The sequence below is a fragment of the Oncorhynchus keta genome, chromosome 17, assembly GCF_023373465.1.
Source record: "Oncorhynchus keta strain PuntledgeMale-10-30-2019 chromosome 17, Oket_V2, whole genome shotgun sequence".
Classification (NCBI taxonomy): domain Eukaryota; kingdom Metazoa; phylum Chordata; class Actinopteri; order Salmoniformes; family Salmonidae; genus Oncorhynchus; species Oncorhynchus keta.
The window spans coordinates 23,218,194-23,239,299 of NC_068437.1; the positions used below are offsets into that span (position 1 = coordinate 23,218,194).

General features: G+C 44.6%; 2 protein-coding genes across 3 annotated transcripts; one reads left to right on the forward strand and one right to left on the reverse strand.

The window, feature by feature from the left end:
• The first annotated feature begins 204 nt into the window (after window positions 1-204).
• Window positions 205-1,790, forward strand: exosc6 (exosome component 6). Its single transcript, XM_035790964.2, has one exon. It carries the CDS (start codon window positions 411-413, stop codon window positions 1,242-1,244), a length of 834 nt encoding a protein of 277 aa, XP_035646857.1. The 5' UTR covers window positions 205-410; the 3' UTR covers window positions 1,245-1,790.
• LOC118396652 (protein-glutamine gamma-glutamyltransferase 2-like) lies at window positions 1,758-15,238 on the reverse strand. Of its 2 annotated transcripts, XM_035790962.1 has the most exons (13): window positions 15,011-15,238; window positions 13,800-13,970; window positions 13,402-13,632; window positions 12,898-13,016; window positions 12,254-12,382; window positions 9,887-10,064; window positions 9,570-9,708; window positions 9,358-9,461; window positions 8,984-9,226; window positions 8,519-8,785; window positions 8,128-8,288; window positions 7,789-7,925; window positions 1,758-2,595 (listed from the first exon to the last, which is right to left on the reverse strand). In XM_035790962.1, the coding sequence occupies exons 1-13, from the start codon at window positions 15,024-15,026 to the stop codon at window positions 2,436-2,438; spliced, it is 2,055 nt and encodes a 684-aa protein (XP_035646855.1). In that variant the 5' UTR covers window positions 15,027-15,238; the 3' UTR covers window positions 1,758-2,435. The 2 variants fall into 2 exon arrangements, with proteins under 2 accessions (XP_035646855.1, XP_035646856.1); XM_035790963.1 differs by lacking the exons at window positions 1,758-2,595; window positions 7,789-7,925 and having other exon boundaries at window positions 8,134-8,288; window positions 8,421-8,785.
• Window positions 15,239-21,106: the final 5,868 nt, after the last annotated feature.

The following is a 21,106-nucleotide window of genomic DNA, read 5'->3' on the forward strand; positions in this document are numbered from 1 at the left end:
ACCAGCGACCGCACTTGCGCGAACTGCTATCGATGGCTGATGCAATAGAAATGTCTATTTATTTTCTCTTATAGAGCAATATGTAGATTGGAAATAAATAATGTATATTTCCTGATATATTATTAGAATGCATGTACTGTATTCTATGCGCTGTGGAATTTATTTTTGTTTAATTTCTGTACTCCAGTCCAGCAAGTGACAGGTGAGTAGATGTGTGAGGAGGAACTACAAGCACAATGTGATGGCCGGGGAAGATATTTGGTGATGCACACACGGTACCATGTGATCTAATCGAGCATACAGTCATCGAGCAACCGGAACAGAAAAAGCAGTTAGCAATAACTAGTATTTGGACAAATACAGCACGCGGCCCAAGTAAGTAACATTTTTGGAAGAACTATTCCCCGACCATGCCGACTGATACAAAAAGGGTACGTGGTCCAGAAGTGTCTCAAAGTCCGTCTCTCTTTCTGTGTAAAAACGCGGTAAAGAAGTCCACCGCTTCCAACGACGCCAGGGTAGATGGCAGGCAGCGTGGTCAAGTGGATGTCCGTTCAGTTTTTGTCCGATGTGGGCTGATAAGTCAAGCCAAAGGTTCAGCTTACATTGAAGCTGGGAACACGAAGCTCATCTGCTGTGTGTATGGACCCAGAGAGACTGAGCGCAAGGATGAGACCGATATGAAATCCGGAAGACTTATTACTGACATGAGATTTGCCCCATTCTCTTGTCGAGAGAGAGGCTCGTGGATTCAAGGTAGTGATGAAAAGGATCTGTCACTGATGCTGTTGGAGAGCCTGAGGCCAGGAGTGTGCTTGCAGAAGTATCCTCGCTCTCAGATTGAAGTAAATGTAATGGTCCTTGAAAACGACGGCGCCGTCCTGGCACATGCAGTCACCTGTGCGTCAATGGCGCTGGTGGACGCAGGTATAGAGATGTACGATCTGGTTCTTGGATGCTCAATCCGTCAGGAAGGTGCCACATACCTTATCGACCCTACCTTTCTGGAGGAAAATGGATACAACTTGGCCTCAGGATCCAGGGAGAATTTGGGAAGCCTGACAGTTGCATTTCTGCCCAGTCTGAACCAGATTTCTGGACTACAATCGGATGGCGAGATGGGCGAGGACACCCTGACTGGGGATGTGCGCACATGCATTGAGGGGTGTTTCAAACTCTACCCTGTCATTCAGCAAGCACTGTCCAAGGCAGTACGAAGAAAAGCACCACCATCAGAGAGCTGAGGGACTGAAATGTGTTGCATGATGATCTCTAGTTCAGGCAGCTGATCGTCTAGGCTTGATGTGCATTCCTGGTAATACACCTGTGTCCCCTGTGGACTGTCTCGTACATAAAGCATCCTCCATTCAGGCTGTGAAGGCATATTTTTTCTCAACCAGCTTTAATGGCGACAAGGCCTTTTACCACAACCATTTTCTGATTATTGGACAAATTACAGTTTAGTTTCATAAAGAAAGAACGCATATATTTCCCCCATTTTTTTGATCCACTTCTCACCATTAAAGCTAGTTAAGGAGGAAAATGATGCCTTTGCAGCCTGGAGGATGCTTTATGTATGAGCAGGTCCATGGGGGACACGAGTGTATTACTGGGAATGCACATCAAGCCATGATAGTGTGCTAGAACTGCACTATCGACTGCCTAGGTTAGATGAAAAAATATGTTTTGTAAAAATAAGAAAAGTCAGTCATAACATTTGTCAATTTTTACTGTTTTGACATGTCAGACTCCATGCATAGATTTAAAAAATAAATCATTTATTAAGGTAAGACATGTTTCACAAGTATGAAATTATTAAGAACAGAATGCATATCTAAGCCAAAGTGGTGTACAATATCATCAAATCAAGCCTTATCTATATGGCACATTCCAGACATTGAATGCAACGCAATATGCTTTACAGGATAAAAAAATAAAAAATGTAACTATGAAAATAAACACTGAAATATTTACTACACAACAAACAAGTTTTAAAAAAACCAAAGGAATGACAAACTAAAAAGCACCCTAAGGCAAAGCAAAAAATATGTTTTATGATCTCTTTAAAATATATGTCCACAGTTTTGGCCCCCTCGGGTTCTCTGGCAGGCTATTCCAGAGGCTGGGGGCATAATAACTAAAGGCTGCCTCCATGCTCCTTGGTCCTAGGCAATATGTGCTTCTAAATAGTGTGCTATATCCTGTAAATACTGTAAGAGTACAGTTTTTTTCTCACAAATAGTCTTCGGACTCTAACAATAGTTTTGGATTTAGAGGCCCACCTTTCTTTGCTAATCTTAACTACTTTGGACAAGGTAAAAAAAAAAAAGAGAATAATATGAAAAACCATCCTGTTATTTTGCACCTCACTTTTATATTGCATTCACAGGGATATGTTTACATATAAAAAATATACCTATGAAATATATACGTTCTTAATTCACAGTTAATCTGTCTCGCACAATCAAAGTGGCAATCCCCTTAACATCCCTCAGTCTGTCTGCATCAAAGTCAACCATCAGTTTTCTCAGGCCAGCACGGGTGGGCTTGAAGGACAACTTAACCTTCACATCTTCACCTGGGCCAATGTTGCCTCTGTAGGAGAAAATAAAGCATGGTTCTCTTAACTCCACCTTGGTATGATCCTCAAATGTAAATTGTGGTTCAAATCAAACTATTTTCTACATGCACTGAATACAACGAGTACAGATTTTTCAGTGAAATGATTACTTACAAGCCCTTAACCAACAGTGCAGTTCAAGAATAAGAAAGTATTTACCAAGTAGACTAAAATAAAAAGTAATAAGTAACACAATAACGAGACTATATACAGGGGGCACCAGTACGGAGTCAGGGTACAGGCTAGTTGAGGTAATCTGTACATGTAGGTGGGGGCGAAGTGACTATGCATAGGTAACAAACAAACAAAGTATTTTTTATTTTATTTAACCAGGTAGGCCATTTACAACTGCGACCTGGCCAAGATAAAGCAAAGCAGTGCGACACAAACAACACAGTTACACATGGAATAAACAAACGTACAGTCAATAACAATAGAAAAAGTCTATATACAGTGTGCAAATGGCGAGAGGAGGTAAGGCAATAAATAGGCCATAGTGGCAAAGTAATAACAATTTAGCAAATGAACACTGGAGTGATAGATGTGCAGATGATGATGTGCAAGTAGAAATACTGGTGTGCAAAAAAGTAAATAAAAACAATATGGGGATGAGGTAGGTAGATTGGATGGGCTATTTACAGATGGGCTGTGTACAGCTGCAGCGATCGGTTAGCTTCTCAGATAGCTGATGTTTAATGTTAGTGAGGGAGATAAGTCTCCAACTGCAGTGATTTTTGCAAATAGTTCCAGTCATTGGCAGCAGAGAACTGGAAGGAACGGTGGCCAAAGGATTCGCAAGGGTCAATGATCTGTTTATTAACTTGGCTTTCAAAGACTTTAGAAAGGATGGCAGGGCAGGATGGATATTGGTCTGTAACAGTTTGGGTCTAGAGTGTCACCCAATTTGAAGAGAGGTATGACCGCGGCAGCTTTCCAATCTTTAGGGATCTCGAACGATATGAAAGAGAGGTTGAACAGACTGGTAATGGGGGTTGCAACAATGGCGGCGGATAATTTTAGAAAGAGAGGGTCCAGATTGTGAAGCCCAGCTGATTTGTCCAGGTTTTGCAGCTCTTTTAGGACATCTGCTATCTGGATTTGGGTGAAGGAGAAGCTGGAGAGGCTTGGGCAAGTAGCTGCGGGGGTGCAGAGCTGTTGGCCGGGGTTGGGGTAGCCAGGAGGAAAGCATGGCCAGCCGTAGAGAAATGCTTATTGAAATTCTCGATTATTGTGGATTTCTCGGTGGTGACAGTGTTTCCTAGGCTCAGTGCAGTGGGCATCTGTGAGGAGGTGCTATTGTTCTCCATGGACTTTACAGTGTCCCAAAACTTGGAGTTAGAGCTACAGGATGCAAATTTCTGTTTGAAAAAATTTAGCCTTTGCTTTCCTGACTGACTGCATGTATTGGTTCCTGACTTCCTTGAAAAGTTGCATATTGTGGGGACTATTCGATGCTAATGCAGACCACCACAGGATGTTTTTGTGCTGGTCGAGGGCAGTCAGGTCTGGAGTGAACCAAGGGCTATATCTGTTCCTAGTTCTACATTTTTTTAAAGGGACATGCTTATTTAAGATGGTGAGGAAATTACTTTTAGTAGCAGCAGTGGTGGGGGGGGGGGTCAATGTAAATCATCCGGTGGCGATTTTTATGAATTTGTTCAGCAGTCTAATGGCTTGGGGGTAGAAGCTGTTGACTTGGCACTCCGGTACCACTTGCCATGCGGTATCAGAGAAAACAAACTATAACTTGGGTGACTGGAGCCTTGGGTGACTGGAGTCTGACAAGTGTCTTCAGACTCTGTAATAGCAACGTTTTTGCAGTGTATTTCTGGGAAAGACCAAACACACAGTAAATAGTTCAATCTGGTTTGCTGCCAGAAATGACAAAGTTGTGACCATGTGCTGCTATGTGCTACTACAGTATGTACTGCTATGTGCTGCTACAGTATGTGTTACTACAGTATGTGCTGCTATTTGCTGCTATAGTATGTGCTACTATGTGCTGCTCTGTGATACTACAGTATGTGCTGCTATTTGCTGCTATAGTATGTGCTACTATGTGCTGCTCTGTGATACTACAGTATGTGCTGCTATGTGCTACTACAGTATGTGCTGCGTTGTGCTGCTACAGTATGTGTTACTATGTGCTACTACAGTATGTGCTGCAATGTGCTACTACACTGTGTGTTACTATGTGCTGCTATGTGCTACTACACTATGTGTTACTATGTGCTGCTACACTATGTGTTACTATGTGCTGCTACACTATGTGTTACTGTGCTGCTATGTGCTACTACACTATGTGCTACTACAGTATGTGTTACTATGTGCTGCTATACTATGTGCTACTATGTGCTACTACACTGTGTGTTACTACAATATGTGTTACTATGTGCTGCTATGTGCTACTACACTATGTGTTACTATGTGCTGCTACACTATGTGTTACTATGTGCTGCTACACTATGTGTTACTGTGCTGCTATGTGCTACTACAGTATGTGTTACTATGTGCTGCTACACTATGTGTTACTGTGCTGCTATGTGCTACTACACTATGTGCTACTACACTGTGTTACTATGTGCTGCTATACTATGTGCTACTATGTGCTACTGCACTGTGTGTTACTATGTGCTACTTTGTGCTCCTACACTATGTGTTACTACACTGTGCTGCTATTTGCTACTACAGTATGTGTTTCTATGTGCTGCTACACTATGTGCTGCTACACTATGTGCTGCTACACTATGCGCTGCTATGTGCTTCTACACTATGTGCTGCTACACTGTGCTGCTACACTGTGCTGCTACACTATGTGCTGCTACACCCTGTGCTGCTACACTATGTGCTGCTATGCGCTGCTACACTATGTGCTGCTACACTATGTGCTGCTACACTATGTGCTGCTACACCCTGTGCTGCTACACTATGTGCTGCTATGCGCTGCTACACTATGTGCTGCTACACTATGTGCTGCTACACCCTGTGCTGCTACACTATGTGCTGCTATGCGCTGCTACACTATGTGCTGCTACACTATGTGCTGCTACACTATGTGCTGCTATGCGCTGCTACACTATGTGCTGCTACACTATGTGCTGCCAAGTGCTGCTATGCGCTGCTACACTATGCGCTGCTACACTATGCGCTGCTACACTATGTGCTGCTATACTATGTGCTGCTACACTATGTGCTGCTACACTATGCGCTGCTACACTATGTGCTGCTATGCGCTGCTACACTATGTGCTGCTATGCGCTGCTACACTATGTGCTGCTGTGCGCTGCTACACTATGTGCTGCTACACTATGTGCTGCTATGCGCTGCTACACTATGTGCTGCTACACTATGTGCTGCTATGTGCTGCTATACTATGTGCTACTATGTGCTACTACACTGTGTGTTACTATGTGCTACTTTGTGCTCCTACACTATGTGCTATTATGTGTTACTATAGTATGTGCGACTACAGTATGTGTTATACTATGTGCTACTACAGTATGTACTGCTATGTGCTCCTACACTATGTGTTACTATGTGCTGCTACACTATGTTACTACACTATGTGTTACTATGTGCTGCTACACTATGTTACTACACTATGTGTTACTATGTGCTGCTACACTATGTTACTACACTATGTGTTACTATGTGCTGCTACACTATGTTACTACACTATGTGTTACTATGTGCTGCTACACTATGTTACTACACTATGTGTTACTATGTGCTGCTACACTATGTTACTACACTATGTGTTACTATGTGCTGCTACACTATGTTACTACACTATGTGTTACTATGTGCTGCTACACTATGTTACTACACTATGTGTTACTATGTGCTGCTACACTATGTTACTACACTATGTGTTACTATGTGCTGCTACACTATGTTACTACACTATGTGTTACTATGTGCTGCTACACTGTGTTACTACACTATTTGCTCCTACACTATGTGTTACTATGTGCTGCTACACTGTGTTACTACACTGTGCTGCTACAGTATGTGCTGCTATGTGCTGTTACACTATGTGCTACTACAGTATGTTCTACTACACTATGTGGTACAACACTGTGTTACTACACCATGTGCTGATATGTGCTACTACACTATGTGCTGCTATGTGCTGCTATGACAGTGTGCCATAGCATGTTTTTTAAAATCACACTTGAACAATATGAGATGACTGACCAAAAGATGAGGTAGGCTAGGTTCATCCAGCAAGAATTATGTTTTTTGTTAGGTTCTTTCTTAGCAAAACAGTCTGGATCATGATTTAATAATAAATCACAGTCTGAACATTCAAAGAATGTTCAATGTACCCCAGCCTCACGTCAATGACGGGCAGAGAAATAATCCTGTGTTTAGTCTGAGGGTTTATGTTTACATTGGCGTCTCCTGTTGGAGGTTATGTGTGGTAACATTTGGCTTGTGGTCCGGGAGAGCCATGTTGGGCTGGTAGGTTAGTTGTCTTTGGCCTGGCAAAAGGAGGGTATGTCTGGCTCTCTCTCTTTGTCTTTGGGGGCGGTGGAGTGAGAGAAAAGCACATCTTGTTCTTTATAGTCTGACCACATTGCAAGAGTATATCCTTGCTGAGGAATTTACCATGGCAGCAGCAGCTAAGAGCTCTCTGAGCTGCTGTCCTAAATCTGCTGCTGCACAGGGTGTGGGATCTTTAAAGAGCCCTTGGCTTTAAAGAGTTTCAGGTCTACATATAGTAAGTAGACCATTGTTCAAACTCATTCTGCCATGTCTCACTCATTGCTCATGGATAAACCCACAATCATAGCTATTTAAGCAAAACCTTAGATGAGTCAACTTCTATTTTTTATTTTTTTACTTTTATTTAACTAGGCAAGTCATTTTCAATGACGGCCTAGGAACAGCGGGTTAACTGCCTGTTCAGGGGCAGAACGACAGATTTGTACCTTGTCAGCTCGGGGATTCGATCTTGCAACCTTTCGGTTACTAGTCCAACGCTCTAACCACTAGGCTACCCTGCCGCCCCTCTATGCTTAAATAGCACTTTACACCTCTATACTTACAGTAATAACATGGCTGTAATACTGATGTAACATTCTCTCTGAACACACTTATTGGCAAACATGCTGACAGTCAATGAAGAATGTGTCCCCTCACATACAACACACAGAGATACTTACGGTGCTTGGAGCTCCCGTGGTGCAGTCAGACCTGCCCCCTCCACTGTGAACACTCCCCCTCTCAGGGTGATAGGCAGGGGATTGGTGAAGCTGATGTGTGCAATTAATTTCCGAGATACAACTGCATCTCCCACTACCTGAAGCAAGAAAATGGACACTGCAGGCATCATCAGAGGATTATTTCAGTATATCTAAAACAAGCCCCTACAGCATATTTCAACTGCTTTCCCTGCAGAAATGACCAAACTTGACAATTGTGCAAAGTGCAAACAGTAGCACGCAATTCATCAAGCAATTATTCACCAGCTATTTACAGTTATTTACAGTATAGCCTAGTACCTTGACATGGAGCTGTGGCATGCTTAGTGTGATGTTGACCTCTTGCAGAATGACATCGGGCTGGCTGCTGGCCTGGAGCAGTGCTGTGACCCTGATCAGGTTATGCTCAGACACACAGGCCCCATAGTGATCGTACCGTAGACGCATCACTTCCTTATGAGCTGTGAGCATAATAGGGATGAGAGGAAAAAGTATGTTATTGTATTCTTTTCACTTCGGTGTGGTATTTTTTGCTCTGTTTACTCGGTTCCTAAAAATACAAGAAACCCAGGGATGTTGTAGGTCAGACTCACCCAGTGCAAGTAAAAAAACAAATCTAACACAGGGACTGACACCAGTTCTGAGTCTTGATTCCTCTCGCCTATGGTGTATGTGACAAGCGGAGGCCCACCTTTCTGGGCTGGCACGGTCAGGCTGGCTGTCCTCCTCTGGCACTCCCCCCGGTGAAGGCTGTTGTAGGTGACTGCGTTGGAGGTCACAGTGAGCTGGGCCGGGGTGTCCTCACCACCCACGTTGTGCACTTCCACTATCACATCAAAGTCTGTCCCCAGGATGGCCTGGGCATGTTTGATCTTCAGCTCCAGCTGCCCTGGTGCCCCATTCAGCTGCGTTATCCGACGTCCTGCCTTCTCATACACCTCACGCTCCTTCACTGAACCTGGTAGAAAGAAAGGAGGATGTCATACTGTTATATAACATGTGTTTTTATGTTATGCGTGTGTATATAGTAACCCCGTTCCCTTGAGGTATTTGTTGTGTATAACGGTACTGTACTCTGAACTTTCTGTTCGGTTCCCATCAGTGCTAATATTTAAGCAGGTGTGAATATTTGTGCTTAATGAAAGGAAGTGAATACCTTCGGGGTATTTGTAATGTTTAGTGATGTCCTCTCTGTAGTCTCCATACACACTCTTGGTGCTGATGTTTCGGCCCACAGTTTTCTGGTTGAGGGAAACCTGTGAGCGTTGGCCATCTGGGTGGACGATCCAGGTGACCAGGTCTGCGTTCACCTCAGAGAACACGAAGGCTGCATCATACTTCATCCCCACATCACCGTCCCTCACCGCCTTGACTGGACAGGGCCCACAACAGTACACCCCTAAGAGACAAAGGAACGATAGTGGGGGGATTTGAAGAGAGTGAGGTTATGAAGAACCCAATAACAGAGTTTTTTAAAGGAGCTTTTCCTTAGTGAGACAGACGTATCATGAATATCAAGTGGGGCCGTACCATCACTCCTCTCCTGTGGGGTGGGATCCAGGGCCTGCCACCCATCATAGCCTTTAGGAAGATCCTCCCTGTCCATCCAGGACTCCACCCAGCAATGGAAGTTCCTACACACACAAAGCATTTACAGTATTGATGTGAGGGAGGCCACTATAAAAAAAAACGGATGAATGTGCTGACTTTGTCGAGACAGAAATGTAGCTTTTGAGCTTTACCAGATCATGTCCTTCCTGCCTTCAGACACACTCTCCAGCTGCTCATCGTACAGATAGTCCACATTCAGGTTGCCGTCAGTGTCATGGGCAGAGGAGTAGTTTGTAACAGGGCGAGTAGGTATGCCCAGACAGCGAAGAACTGTGGGATGGGTGAACGGAAGGAGCAAATAGCATATAGTCTGTCAAGAATTACAGAGCGGAATATTACTGGAGCCCTAATGAAACGTCAAAGAAAATATAGAGCCAGGGAGTGTTGGAAATTTGTAGTTGAAAAGAAGAGAGCCATCCTGTCTCAGGGCGCTGTATGTGTGCCTCACCTGTGCAGGCTACACCTGAGAACACCCAGCACTGTCCGTATCTCACCCTCTGTGCCCCGGCCTCGCGCCATCGCCTGAGGATGGCCACACTGCCGGTCCAGCGTGTGGGGGACACCCCATCGTCATACTTCCCGTCCCAGCGACCCAACACCACGCCACGGTCATCATTAGCGTTCACCTGCACAGATGTAGAGGAAGTAAATTAATTACTGTGAGATTATTAACTAAATCAAATCAAATGTTATTAGTCACATAAACTGAATACAACAGGTGTAGACATCACAGTGAAATGCTTACTTACGAGCCCCTAACCAACAATGTAGTACAAATAAGAATAAAAAAATAAAAGTAACAAGTAATTAAAGAGCAGCAGTAAAATAACGATAGCGAGACTATATACAGGGGATTACCGGTACAGAGTCAATATGCGGGGGCACTGGTTAGATTGATTGAGGTAATTGAGGTAATATGTACATGTAGGTAGAGTTATTACAGTGACTATGCATAGATGATAACAACAGAGAGCAGCAGTGGTGTAAAAAGGGGGTGGGGGGCAATGCAAGTAGACTGGGTAGCCATTTGATTAGATATTCAGTAGTCTTATGGGTTGGGAGTAGAAGCTGTTTAGAAGCCTCTTGGACCTAGACTTGGCCCTCCGGAACCGCTTGCCGTGCGGTAGCAGAGAGAGCAGTCTATGACTAGGGTGGCTGGAGTCATTGGCATTTTTTAGAGCCTTCCTCTGACACCGCCTGGTATAGAGGTCTTGGCTTTGCCCCAGTGATGTACTGGGCAGTACGCACTACCCTCTGTAAACAGTTGCCATATCAGGCAGTGATGCAACCAGTCAGGATGCTCTTGATGGTGCAGCTCTAGAACCTGGTGTGCTTTGACCATGTTAGTTTGTTGGTGATGTGGACACCAAGGAACTTGAAGCTTTCAAACTGCTCCACTACAGCCCCGTCGATGAGAATGGGGGTGTGCTTGGTCCTCTTTCTCCTACAGTCCACAATCATCTCCTTAGTCTTGATCACGTTGAGGGAGAGTTTGTTGTCCTGGCACCACACGGCCAGGTCTCTGACCACCTCCCTATATGCTGTCTCGTCGTTGTCGGTGATCAGGCCTACCACTGTTGTGTCATCGGCAAACTTAATGATGGTGTTGTAGTCATGCCTGGCCGTGCAGTCTTGAGTGAATAGGGAGTACAGGAGGGGACTGAGCACACACCCCCGATGAGCCCCTGTGTTGAGGACCACCTGGGGGAAGCCCGTCAGGAAGTCCAGGATCCAGTTGCAAAGGAAGGTGTTTAGCTTAGTGATGAACTTTGAGGGCACTATGGTGTTGAATGCTGAGCTGTAGTCACGTATGGTCACTGTGGGGATGACGTCATCGATGCACTTATTGATGAAGCCAATGACTGATGTGGTGTACTCCTCAATGCCATCGGAGGAATCCCGGAACATATTCCAGTCCGTGCTAGCAAAACAGTCCTGTAGCTTAGCATCTGCTTCATCTGACCATTTTTTTTACTGATCGAGTCACTGGTGCTTCCTGCTTTAATTTTTGCTTGTAAGCAGGAATCAGGAGGATAGAATTATGGTAAGATTTGCCAAATGGAGGGCGGGGGAGAGCTTTGTGTGCGTCTCTGTGTGTGGAGTAAAGGTGGTCCAGAGTTTCTTTCCTTCTGGTTGCACATTTAACATGCTGATAGAAATTTGGTGAGTCCTATTTAAGTTTCCTTGCATTAAAGTCCCCAGCTACTAGGAGCGCCGCCTCTGGGTGAGGGTTTTCCTGTTTGCTTATGGCGGAATACAGCTCATTGAGTGCGCTCTTACTACCAGCCTCAGTCTGTGGTGGTATGTAGATAGCTACGAAAAATACAGAAAACTCTCTTGGTAAATATTGTGGTCAACAGCTTATGTATCTTTAGTCCGACACCCCTTGTCTTACCAGACGCCACTGTTCTATCCTGCTGATACAGAGTATAACCAGCCAGCTGTATGTTGATAATGTCGTCGTTCAGCCACGACTACGTGAAGCATAGGATATTGACGTTTTGAATGTCCCGTTCGTAGTTTAATCTTCTGCGTAGGTCATACATTTTATTTTCCAAAGATTGCAGTATACCATTCACGTCGGACTTGTTAAAGGAAAAAATGATTATGCCAGTTCATGGTGAGAAATCACAGTTCTGATAAGAGACGGTAGCAGAAATATAATGTACAAAATAAGTTAAAAAAATAAGTTAAAAACGCAAAAAAACTAACAAAAAACACAACTGGATAGGAACACGTAAAATGTCAGCCTTCTTCTCCGGCACCATCTATTCCCCTAGATGTAGAAAGAATTACTTTATATGGTGAACCTTACCATTGCAGTAATTGTCCTGCTCACATACACTGGATCTGCTCGGTTGGCTGTGTCAATCTCTGGGTTTTTCAGTGCAGCAGGTGAATTGTTCAGGATTTCAAAACAGATATCCACCACATCTGGTTCAAACTATGAAAAATGATATGTTAAAATATTACGAGAACACATTGAGCTCATTATGAGGTATGCACATCTCAAACCAGTGACTGTGAATATGTACTTTCCTCCTCACTAGATGGAGACAATCAGCCATGCAGGCTGTCTGTCCGTCTCTCAATGTCTATGTGACTATGTCTCTCTCTGAAATGAGACAAACCCTGGATTTTCACATAGCCAGGGTAGAAATGCCTTACATCCACCAAAGACATGTCTTCAGCCAGCTGAGGTACTGTGACAATTCACACAGGCCACCATCAAGCCATCAGACTCGCCAGAAACTACTGGCTGCCAACACCCTCCCACATGCCCTGTTGTTTATCTTTCTGTTTGAAAACGCCTCAGCTAGAACAGTGATTTAGGCAACACAACACTGAGTTCTTGTTCTCAGTGGATCGATGGGTTTGATCAAAAGATTTGCACTCTATATATCAATTTTGTCTCAGGTGGGTTAGCTGTCCATCCTTCAGAAGTGTGCTGTTTGCTACCTGTCCAAAGTTCCAGGGCAGTGAGGAGATCTGGTCCCAAGAGCCCTGGTAAAGGAGGCCATTTTCATTCAGGATGTATTCCTCTAGCAGCTCCTCATCAGGGAGGTACACAGAGTCAGCTGGGGGGGAGAAAAACAAAGACCCAGCAGAGGAAAGACTGAGTGAGAACATGGGGCAACAGCAATCATATTGATTTGATATTGTATCACATAACTGACAGCTTTCATATCAGAAATCTCTTCACCAACTTTGACATTAATCTATCCCTTTGAATAATTACATGTTGAGCTCAAACTTATTTAAAAGTAAACACAGGGAGAGACAGACTGAGACAAACACACAGAGGTAGAAGTTGAGTCCCCTGACTGACCTCCAAAGAGTGCAAAAGTAATGAATACCGATGACACCTTCCTGAGCCCTTATTGGTTCCCCTCACCAAAAGAGCAAATAAAACAGGGCCGTTTCAACTGATTCTACTAATTTGTGTTTTGTGTCGGAGCTCACCTTTGCACCAGGGATTGAAGAGCAGGTAGAACGTCTCTGATGTGGTCTGCTCCAGGATGTGTCCGTCAGGGGAGAGGAGCAGCAATGTCACGCTGTAGATTCCCACAGGGGTGTCTGCTGGGCTGTGGACCGTCAGCAGCACCTCATTCTGAGCCCTCTGCTGGCGGAACCACCACTTGTCACGGCCAGCATGGGCATCCAAAACCTTCACCACCACCTCACTCTCCTTACCTAAACACGCAAACAAACAAAAACTCATATACAATCAGTCAAAGCTATTTTACCAGACCATTTTCGTTTTCTATCTGTCAATCATAACTGACTCCTCCTCCCACTGTGCAATAGTGTCCAATCTATAGCTGACTCAAGCTTATGGTCCTTGGCATTGAGTTGCTCACCCAGATACAGGATCATGGCTAGTTTGTGTTTAGGGGGCAGGGGTGTGGAGCACTGCAGAGCGAGGGAGAAGGGCTGCCCCCTACGAACCAGCAGCCTTTCCAGGTCCATTTCCCCTGTACGATGGGCATGGTTGTTCACCTGGCAACGCAGGTCCATTCCCATGAATACACCTGGAACACAATAAAAGAAAGAACATAGGGCACAGTCACTTCTACTGTGTAGTTAGGAATAATGAGTTCATGAGGGAATCTTGGCGGTAACCAGGCCATACAGTAATACTCTAGTAGATATTCATATTTCTAGACAGATCTCTATTTTAGTAATATCAATCACAATGGTCCCATGTTGTACAGGTCAAACAACAGAAAGGTCAGACAAGTCATCAATTGGAGCCTGACTATCGTTATGAGTCACCAAGTCAAGGACCCCACTTCATATTTATAGAAGCTACTGTATGTAGGCAACTGCATTTAAGCATGATGTACTGTGTGAAAACATTAGAGATTGAGATTTTGTCAATCAATACGTTTTTTAACTTATTTTTTTACAGTGTCAGATGTACTCGTGGATACCATTTTTATGTAGCATACCCTAAGGTATCTGTAGACTTCCAGTCATTGCGCTGATGATACCCACTGGGCACAGACGTCAGTTCAACATGTAGTTTTGATTTACATTTGGTTGAGTTGTCAACTAACGTGAATTCAACGTGAAATCCACGAAACATTTCATCATGTTATTGGATTTAGGTTAAAAGTTGTGGGGAAAAAAATATGAAATGCCCTTAAGTTGATTACTTTTTGCTAATCTATTTTGGCAGGAAATCTTGTGTACCATGTACTTATAACACACACAGAGACAGACCAACCTTTTTCCACTAGGAGAAACACTGATCTACTGTATATTCGGTATAAATTTAGAAATGTATACATTTCAGGATAAACTTTCAGATAGCACATCTGCCCATCCTCATATTTTTATGAATAGTGCATACACGCCTATATTGGTCTCGTACTCTCCTGGTATGCATTGCTTAAATTAGAATGAGGGATCTCGACACACTGCTGTGAATTCATACGGCAGCACATTTTATTTATATGGTAGCACATTTTTCACAGATATGGAAACTCCAAGTAATATTTGTCTCCTCTACTTCAGAGAGCACTATCAATGGGTTGAAAAAGCAGTGTGATAATGATAAATCACTCACCGTTTTGGTCAGCCATTTTCCAGTCTATGTTGTGAATATCACCTCCTTTTCTTCTCTGCCGTGTTACCTCCTTTTATGATAAGTTTGACTCCTCTTGTGCCTTTTCAAACAGCCCTGAAGGTGTATGCCTCACTTTTCTACCACTGTCCCCACCAGGACCCCCGTATTTATACTGGAGAGGAATGGCCCCATTCCTGTGCTCCAACACACGCTCACACACACCTCCCATTCACTATCCTTCCTGACCTCACACTCTGTGGAGATCCAGAACAAAGGTGTGCTCACAGTCAGTCTCTATGTGTGTGTGTTCGTCATGCGCGCCCATGTGTGTCTCTGCCTACTTCAATATTTTAATTCAATACTGAAAAAAGGATGAGAGCCCAGGTATGTACTATAGTTTGTGTCAGCCGTCTGCTCCTCTGATGCAAGTTCAGACACTGGGTTTTTTGTTCAGCAGATGGGTTCAGGGAATAGGGCACACTTTGACTAATCCAGCAGTATTGCAGTAAATGTTTTGCATCATATACAATTTCCTGTTTCACAGTCTCTATGGCACGTACATGGGCACTTTTTTTCTTTCTGGATTGGGCCAGTCACAACTTAGAGAACAAACAAGTTGGATATGTTTACAGCATGATATACTACTTAAGAGGGAAAATATGATTTTGTTCCAGGGTTTTAATTCATATGTATTGGTGTCCAGGACATTGACTGGAGCTCGGTCCATTTTTCCTTGCACATGGTATAGCAATTTAATCAACATAATATATGCTTCATCATTTGTTGAGTCATCTAGACTGGAGACGCATCCCAATGTTGAAGAATACTAGTGAAAGCAGAAGGGGTATTTCTACTGAAATGTATGGTATTGAAATACACTTTATTTAACCAGGTAGGCCAGTTGAGAACAAGTTCTCATTAACAACTGCAACCTGGCCAAGATAAAGCAAAACGGAAAAAAACAACACAGAGTTACAACATGGGATAAACAAACGTACAGTTAATAACACAATAGAAAATCTGTATGCAGTGTGTGCAAATTAAGTAAGGAGGTAAGGCAATAAATAGGCCATAGTGGAAAAGTAATTACAATTGAGTGGAGTGATAGATGTGTGGAGTGGAGTGATAGATGTGTGGAGTGGAGTGATAGATGTGCAGATGAGGATGTGCAAGTAGAAATACTGGTGTGCAAAAGAGCAGAAAAAACAAATATGGGGAAAAGATAGGTAGTAGAATGGATGGGCTATTTACAGATGGGCTGTGTACAGCTGCAGCGATCGGTAAGCTGCTCTGACAGCCGATGCTTGAAGTTAGTGAGGGAGATATAAGTCTCCAACTTCAGCGATTTTTGCAATTTGTTCCAGTCATTGGCAGTAGATAACTGGAAGGAAGGCGGACAAAGTTGTTGTTGGCTTTGGGGATGACCAGTAAAATCTACCTACGGAGCGCGTGCTACTGGTGGGTGTTGCTATGGTGACCAGTAAGCTGAGATAAGGCGGAGCTTTACCTAGCAAAGACTTATAGATGACCTGGAGCCAGTGGGTTTGGCAGCGAATATGTAGCGAGGACCAGCCAACAAGAGCATACAGTTCGCAGTGGTGGGTGGTATATGGGGCTTTGGTGACAAAACAGATGGCACTGTGATAGACTGCATCCAATTTGCTGAGTAGAGTGTTGGAGGCTATTTTGTAAATAACATCGCCAAAGTCGAGGATCGGCAGGATAGTCAGTTTTACGAGGGTATGTTTAGCAGCATGAGTGAAGGAGGCTTTGTTGAGAAATAGGAAGTCGGTTCTAGATTTAATTTTGGATTGGAGATGTTTAATATGAGTCTGGAAGGAGAGTTTACAGTCTAGCCAGACACCTAGGTATTTTTAGTTGTTCACATATTCTAAGTCAGAAGCGTCCAGAGTAGTGATGCTAGTGGGTGCGGGCAGCGATCGGTTGAAGGGCATGCATTTAGTTTTACTAGCGTTTAAGAGCAGTTGGAGGCCATGGAAGGAGTGTTGTATGGCATTGAAGCTCATTTGAAATTTGTGAACACCGTGTCCAAAGAAGGGCCAGATGTATACAGAATGGTGTCGTCTGAGTAGAGGTGGATCAGGGAATCACCCGCAGCAAGCGCGACATCGTTGATATATACAAAGAAAAGAGTCGACCTGAGAATTGAACCCTGTGGCACCCCCATAGAGACTGCCAGAGGTCCGGACAACAGACCCTCTGATTTGAGACACTGAACTCTGTCTGAGAAGTAGTTAGTGAACCAGGCGAGGCAGTCATTAGAGAAACCAAGGCTGTTGAGTCTGCCGATAAGAATACTGTGATTGACAGAGTCGAAAGCCTTGGCCAGGTCGATGAAGACTGCTGCACAATAGTGTTTTTTGATGGTGGTGATGGTATCGTTTAGTACCTTGAGCGTGGCTGAGGTACACCCGCGACCAGCTCTGAAACCAGATTGCATAGCGGAGAAGGTACTGTGGGATTCGAGATGGTCATGATCTGTTTATTAACTTGGCTTTCAAAGACTTTAGAAAGGCAGGGCAGGATGGATATAGGTCTGTAACAGTTTGGGTCTAGAGTGTGAATCCCCCTTTGAAGAGGGGGATGACCGCGGCAGCTTTCCAATCTTTAGGAATCTCAGACGATACAAAAGAGAGGTGGAACAGACTGGTAAATAGGGGTTGCGACAATGGCGGCGGATTATTTTAGGAAGAGAGGGTCCAGATTGTGAGGGGGGGGGCCTTTCCAAAAAAGCCTTTCCAGAAGAGTGCAGGCTGTTATAGCAGCAGACGGGACCAACTCCGTATTAAGGCCCATGATTTTGGAATGAGATGTTTGACGAGCAGGTGTTCACATACTTTTGGTAATGTAGTGTATCATATCATCTGTCGAGACTGACTACTTCAATGACATGTCATGAGGGTCAACTCTCAAAGTTCAAGTCAAGTATCATGCTATAATATTTACATTACATTTAAGTCATTTAGCAGACGCTCTTATCCAGAGCGACTTACAAATTGGTGCATTCACCTTATGACATCCAGTGGAACAGCCACTTTACAATAGTGCATCTAAATCTTTTAAGGGGGGTGAGAAGGATTACTTTATCCTATCCTAGGTATTCCTTAAAGAGGTGGGGTTTCAGGTGTCTCCGGAAGGTGGTGATTGACTCCGCTGTCCTGGCGTCGTGAGGAGTTTATTCCACCATTGGGGGGCCAGATCAGCGAACAGTTTTGACTGGGCTGAGCGGGAACTGTACTTCCTCAGTGGTAGGGAGGCGAGCAGGCCAGAGGTGGATGAACGCAGTGCCCTTGTTTGGGTGTAGGGCCTGATCAGAGCCTGGAGGTACTGAGGTGCCGTTCCCCTCACAGCTCCGTAGGCAAGCACCATGGTCTTGTAGCGGATGCGAGCTTCAACTGGAAGCCAGTGGAGAGAGCGGAGGAGCGGGGTGACGTGAGAGAACTTGGGAAGGTTGAACACCAGACGGGCTGCGGCGTTCTGGATGAGTTGTAGGGGTTTAATGGCACAGGCAGGGAGCCCAGCCAACAGCGAGTTGCAGTAATCCAGACGGGAGATGACAAGTGCCTGGATTAGGACCTGCGCTGCTTCCTGTGTGAGGCAGGGTCGTACTCTGCGGATGTTGTAGAGCATGAACCTACAGGAACGGGCCACCGCCTTGATGTTAGTTGAGAACGACAGGGTGTTGTCCAGGATCACGCCAAGGTTCTTAGCGCTCTGGGAGGAGGACACAATGGAGTTGTCAACCGTGATGGCGAGATCATGGAACGGGCAGTCCTTCCACGGGAGGAGGAGCAGCTCCGTCTTGCCGAGGTTCAGCTTGAGGTGGTGATCCATCATCCACACTGATATGTCTGCCAGACATGCTTAGATGCGATTCGCCACCTGGTCATCAGAAGGGGGAAAGGAGAAGATTAATTGTGTGTCGTCTGCATAGCAATGATAGGAGAGACCATGTGAGGTTATGACAGAGCCAAGTGACTTGGTGTATAGCGAGAATAGGAGAGGGCCTAGAACAGAGCCCTGGGGGACACCAGTGGTGAGAGCGCGTGGTGAGGAGACAGATTCTCGCCACGCCACCTGGTAGGAGCGACCTGTCAGGTAGGACGCAATCCAAGCGTGGGCCGCGCCGGAGATGCCCAACTCGGAGAGGGTGGAGAGGAGGATCTGATGGTTCACAGTATCGAAGGCAGCCGATAGGTCTAGAAGGATGAGAGCAGAGGAGAGAGAGTTAGCTTTAGCAGTGCGGAGCGCCTCTGTGATACAGAGAAGAGCAGTCTCAGTTGAATGACTGGTCTTGAAACCTGACTGATTTGGATCAAGGTCATTCTGAGAGAGATAGCGGGAGAGCTGGCCAAGGACGGCACGTTCAAGAGTTTTGGAGAGAAAAGAAAGAAGGGATACTGGTCTGTAGTTGTTGACATCGGAGGGATCGAGTGTAGGTTTTTTGTGAGACTCGATTCAAATCCAAGTCATCGGATTCAAGTCCACAATTCTATTACTAATATAGCTACAATACAGTAATAGATCATACATACAAGTACTTTCTGAGTGTGTACATGCTCAACTATCAGCAGATATTAGGCTATGTGAAGTTACAATTTGTGAGAATTGGAATGATGAATGTGTAAGAGGTATGTGTGTTTGCCAGCCGGACCGTGTATAAAGTCATAATCCCACAGGGGAGTAAGGAGACACACCAAAAAGGATACAATATGAGGGATCTTTCTTCATCACCATGACATCATCATACCCTCTTGCTACAGTGTGTGACATATTTAGTTAACTCTCAGTGACTATAAATAATAAATGAGGCCTCTGGTATTTCCTGAGTGGAAAGAGGAAGGAACAATAACCTCTCAAATAATTTTGATGGCAGCAGATTATCACCATGCTGTTACATTGCTTGGGTGGTGCTTGCTTTCGCTGACACACAGAAGCCCCTCTGTCCAGCTTACACAGGGGGCAAACAAGTGTGTCAAACACTAAACTGAGGAATGCTGTGACAGTCAGGTTTCGGGAAAATGGCCCACAGGACTTCTTCCTCATAGCACCTATGTGACAAGGTTCTTGACAGTTGACCAGTATGACATGTCACACTATGTCTCTCTCTTCTTGGGAGCTCAGGGAGGATATGAGAACAAGATGACAGGCTGTAAAGGTCAAGTCTGGGGTAGAGTGATGATTTACAAGAAAATCTTTTTTATACACTTTTTCGTAACAGGTTAGGCGAACTTACGCAGCAGGTTAGCAGAATTAACGTAGCAGGTTAGGAGACTGAGGTTAAGGTTCGGAAAAGGGTTAGAGTTAGCGAAATTGCTATCCTCACCTGCTACGAAAATCACAGCGTATCGAAAGGGGAGTGAAAGTGTGTGTCCTGATGATATACAGTCAGCCAGAAGGCTGAGGTATCAGCCAAGTTTGAATAAAATAACCACTGATCCGAATGTCCACACAGGGAGAGTTACTCTCCACAGACTGCCACTGAAATAATAAGCAACTTTCATCCTCTTCTTCACGCTTGTGCCAATGCTGAGACATAAATACTCTTCTCCTGACAGAGCGGGTGCATTTTTGGAGCATAGCCAGTCCTACCTGGGGACTGAGGCAGCATTGCTGCATGTGGGCTGGCTATGTACTGTAAATCAAGTACAATTTTATTGGTCACATATACATATTTAGCAGAGGTTATTGCAGGTGTATAGACACAGCAGGGCAGGGACAGCCCAGATCAGGGGTCTCCAATCCTGCTCCTGGAGAGTTACAGTCCTGTAGGTTTTGGCTCCAAACCCAGTTGTAATTAACCTGGTACAGTTTATCAACCAGCTAAATATTAGAATCAGGCGTGCTAGATCAGAGTTGGAGTGAAAACCTACAATATAGTAGCTCTCCAGGAAAAGGGTTGTAGAGGCCTGGCCCAGATTGAGTGACTGGCCCAGATTTAAATTACATGAATCCCCTCTTTCAACACACCAGACAACGTAGAAGGACAGTGAGTCAGACACCTCAGTCAACATGTACACAGACTCTGAACAAGAGATTTAGAACTGTCTGTGGTCTTCAGGAGGTCTTGTTCTT

What these genes read in the sequence shown, in the direction of transcription:
- LOC118396652 (XM_035790962.1), bottom strand. An exon ending in CTCAGGTGTAGCCTGCACAG is followed by an intron (nt 9,709 to 9,886) that starts GTGAGGCACACA and finishes CCCATCCCACAG; the next exon opens with TTCTTCGCTGTCTGGGCATA. An exon ending in GACCGTGCCAGCCCAGAAAG is followed by an intron (nt 8,289 to 8,518) that starts GTGGGCCTCCGC and finishes TTATGCTCACAG; the next exon opens with CTCATAAGGAAGTGATGCGT.
- exosc6 (XM_035790964.2), top strand. Translation starts at nt 411, where the DNA reads ATGCCGACTGATACAAAAAGGGTACGTGGTCCAGAAGTGTCTCAAAGT.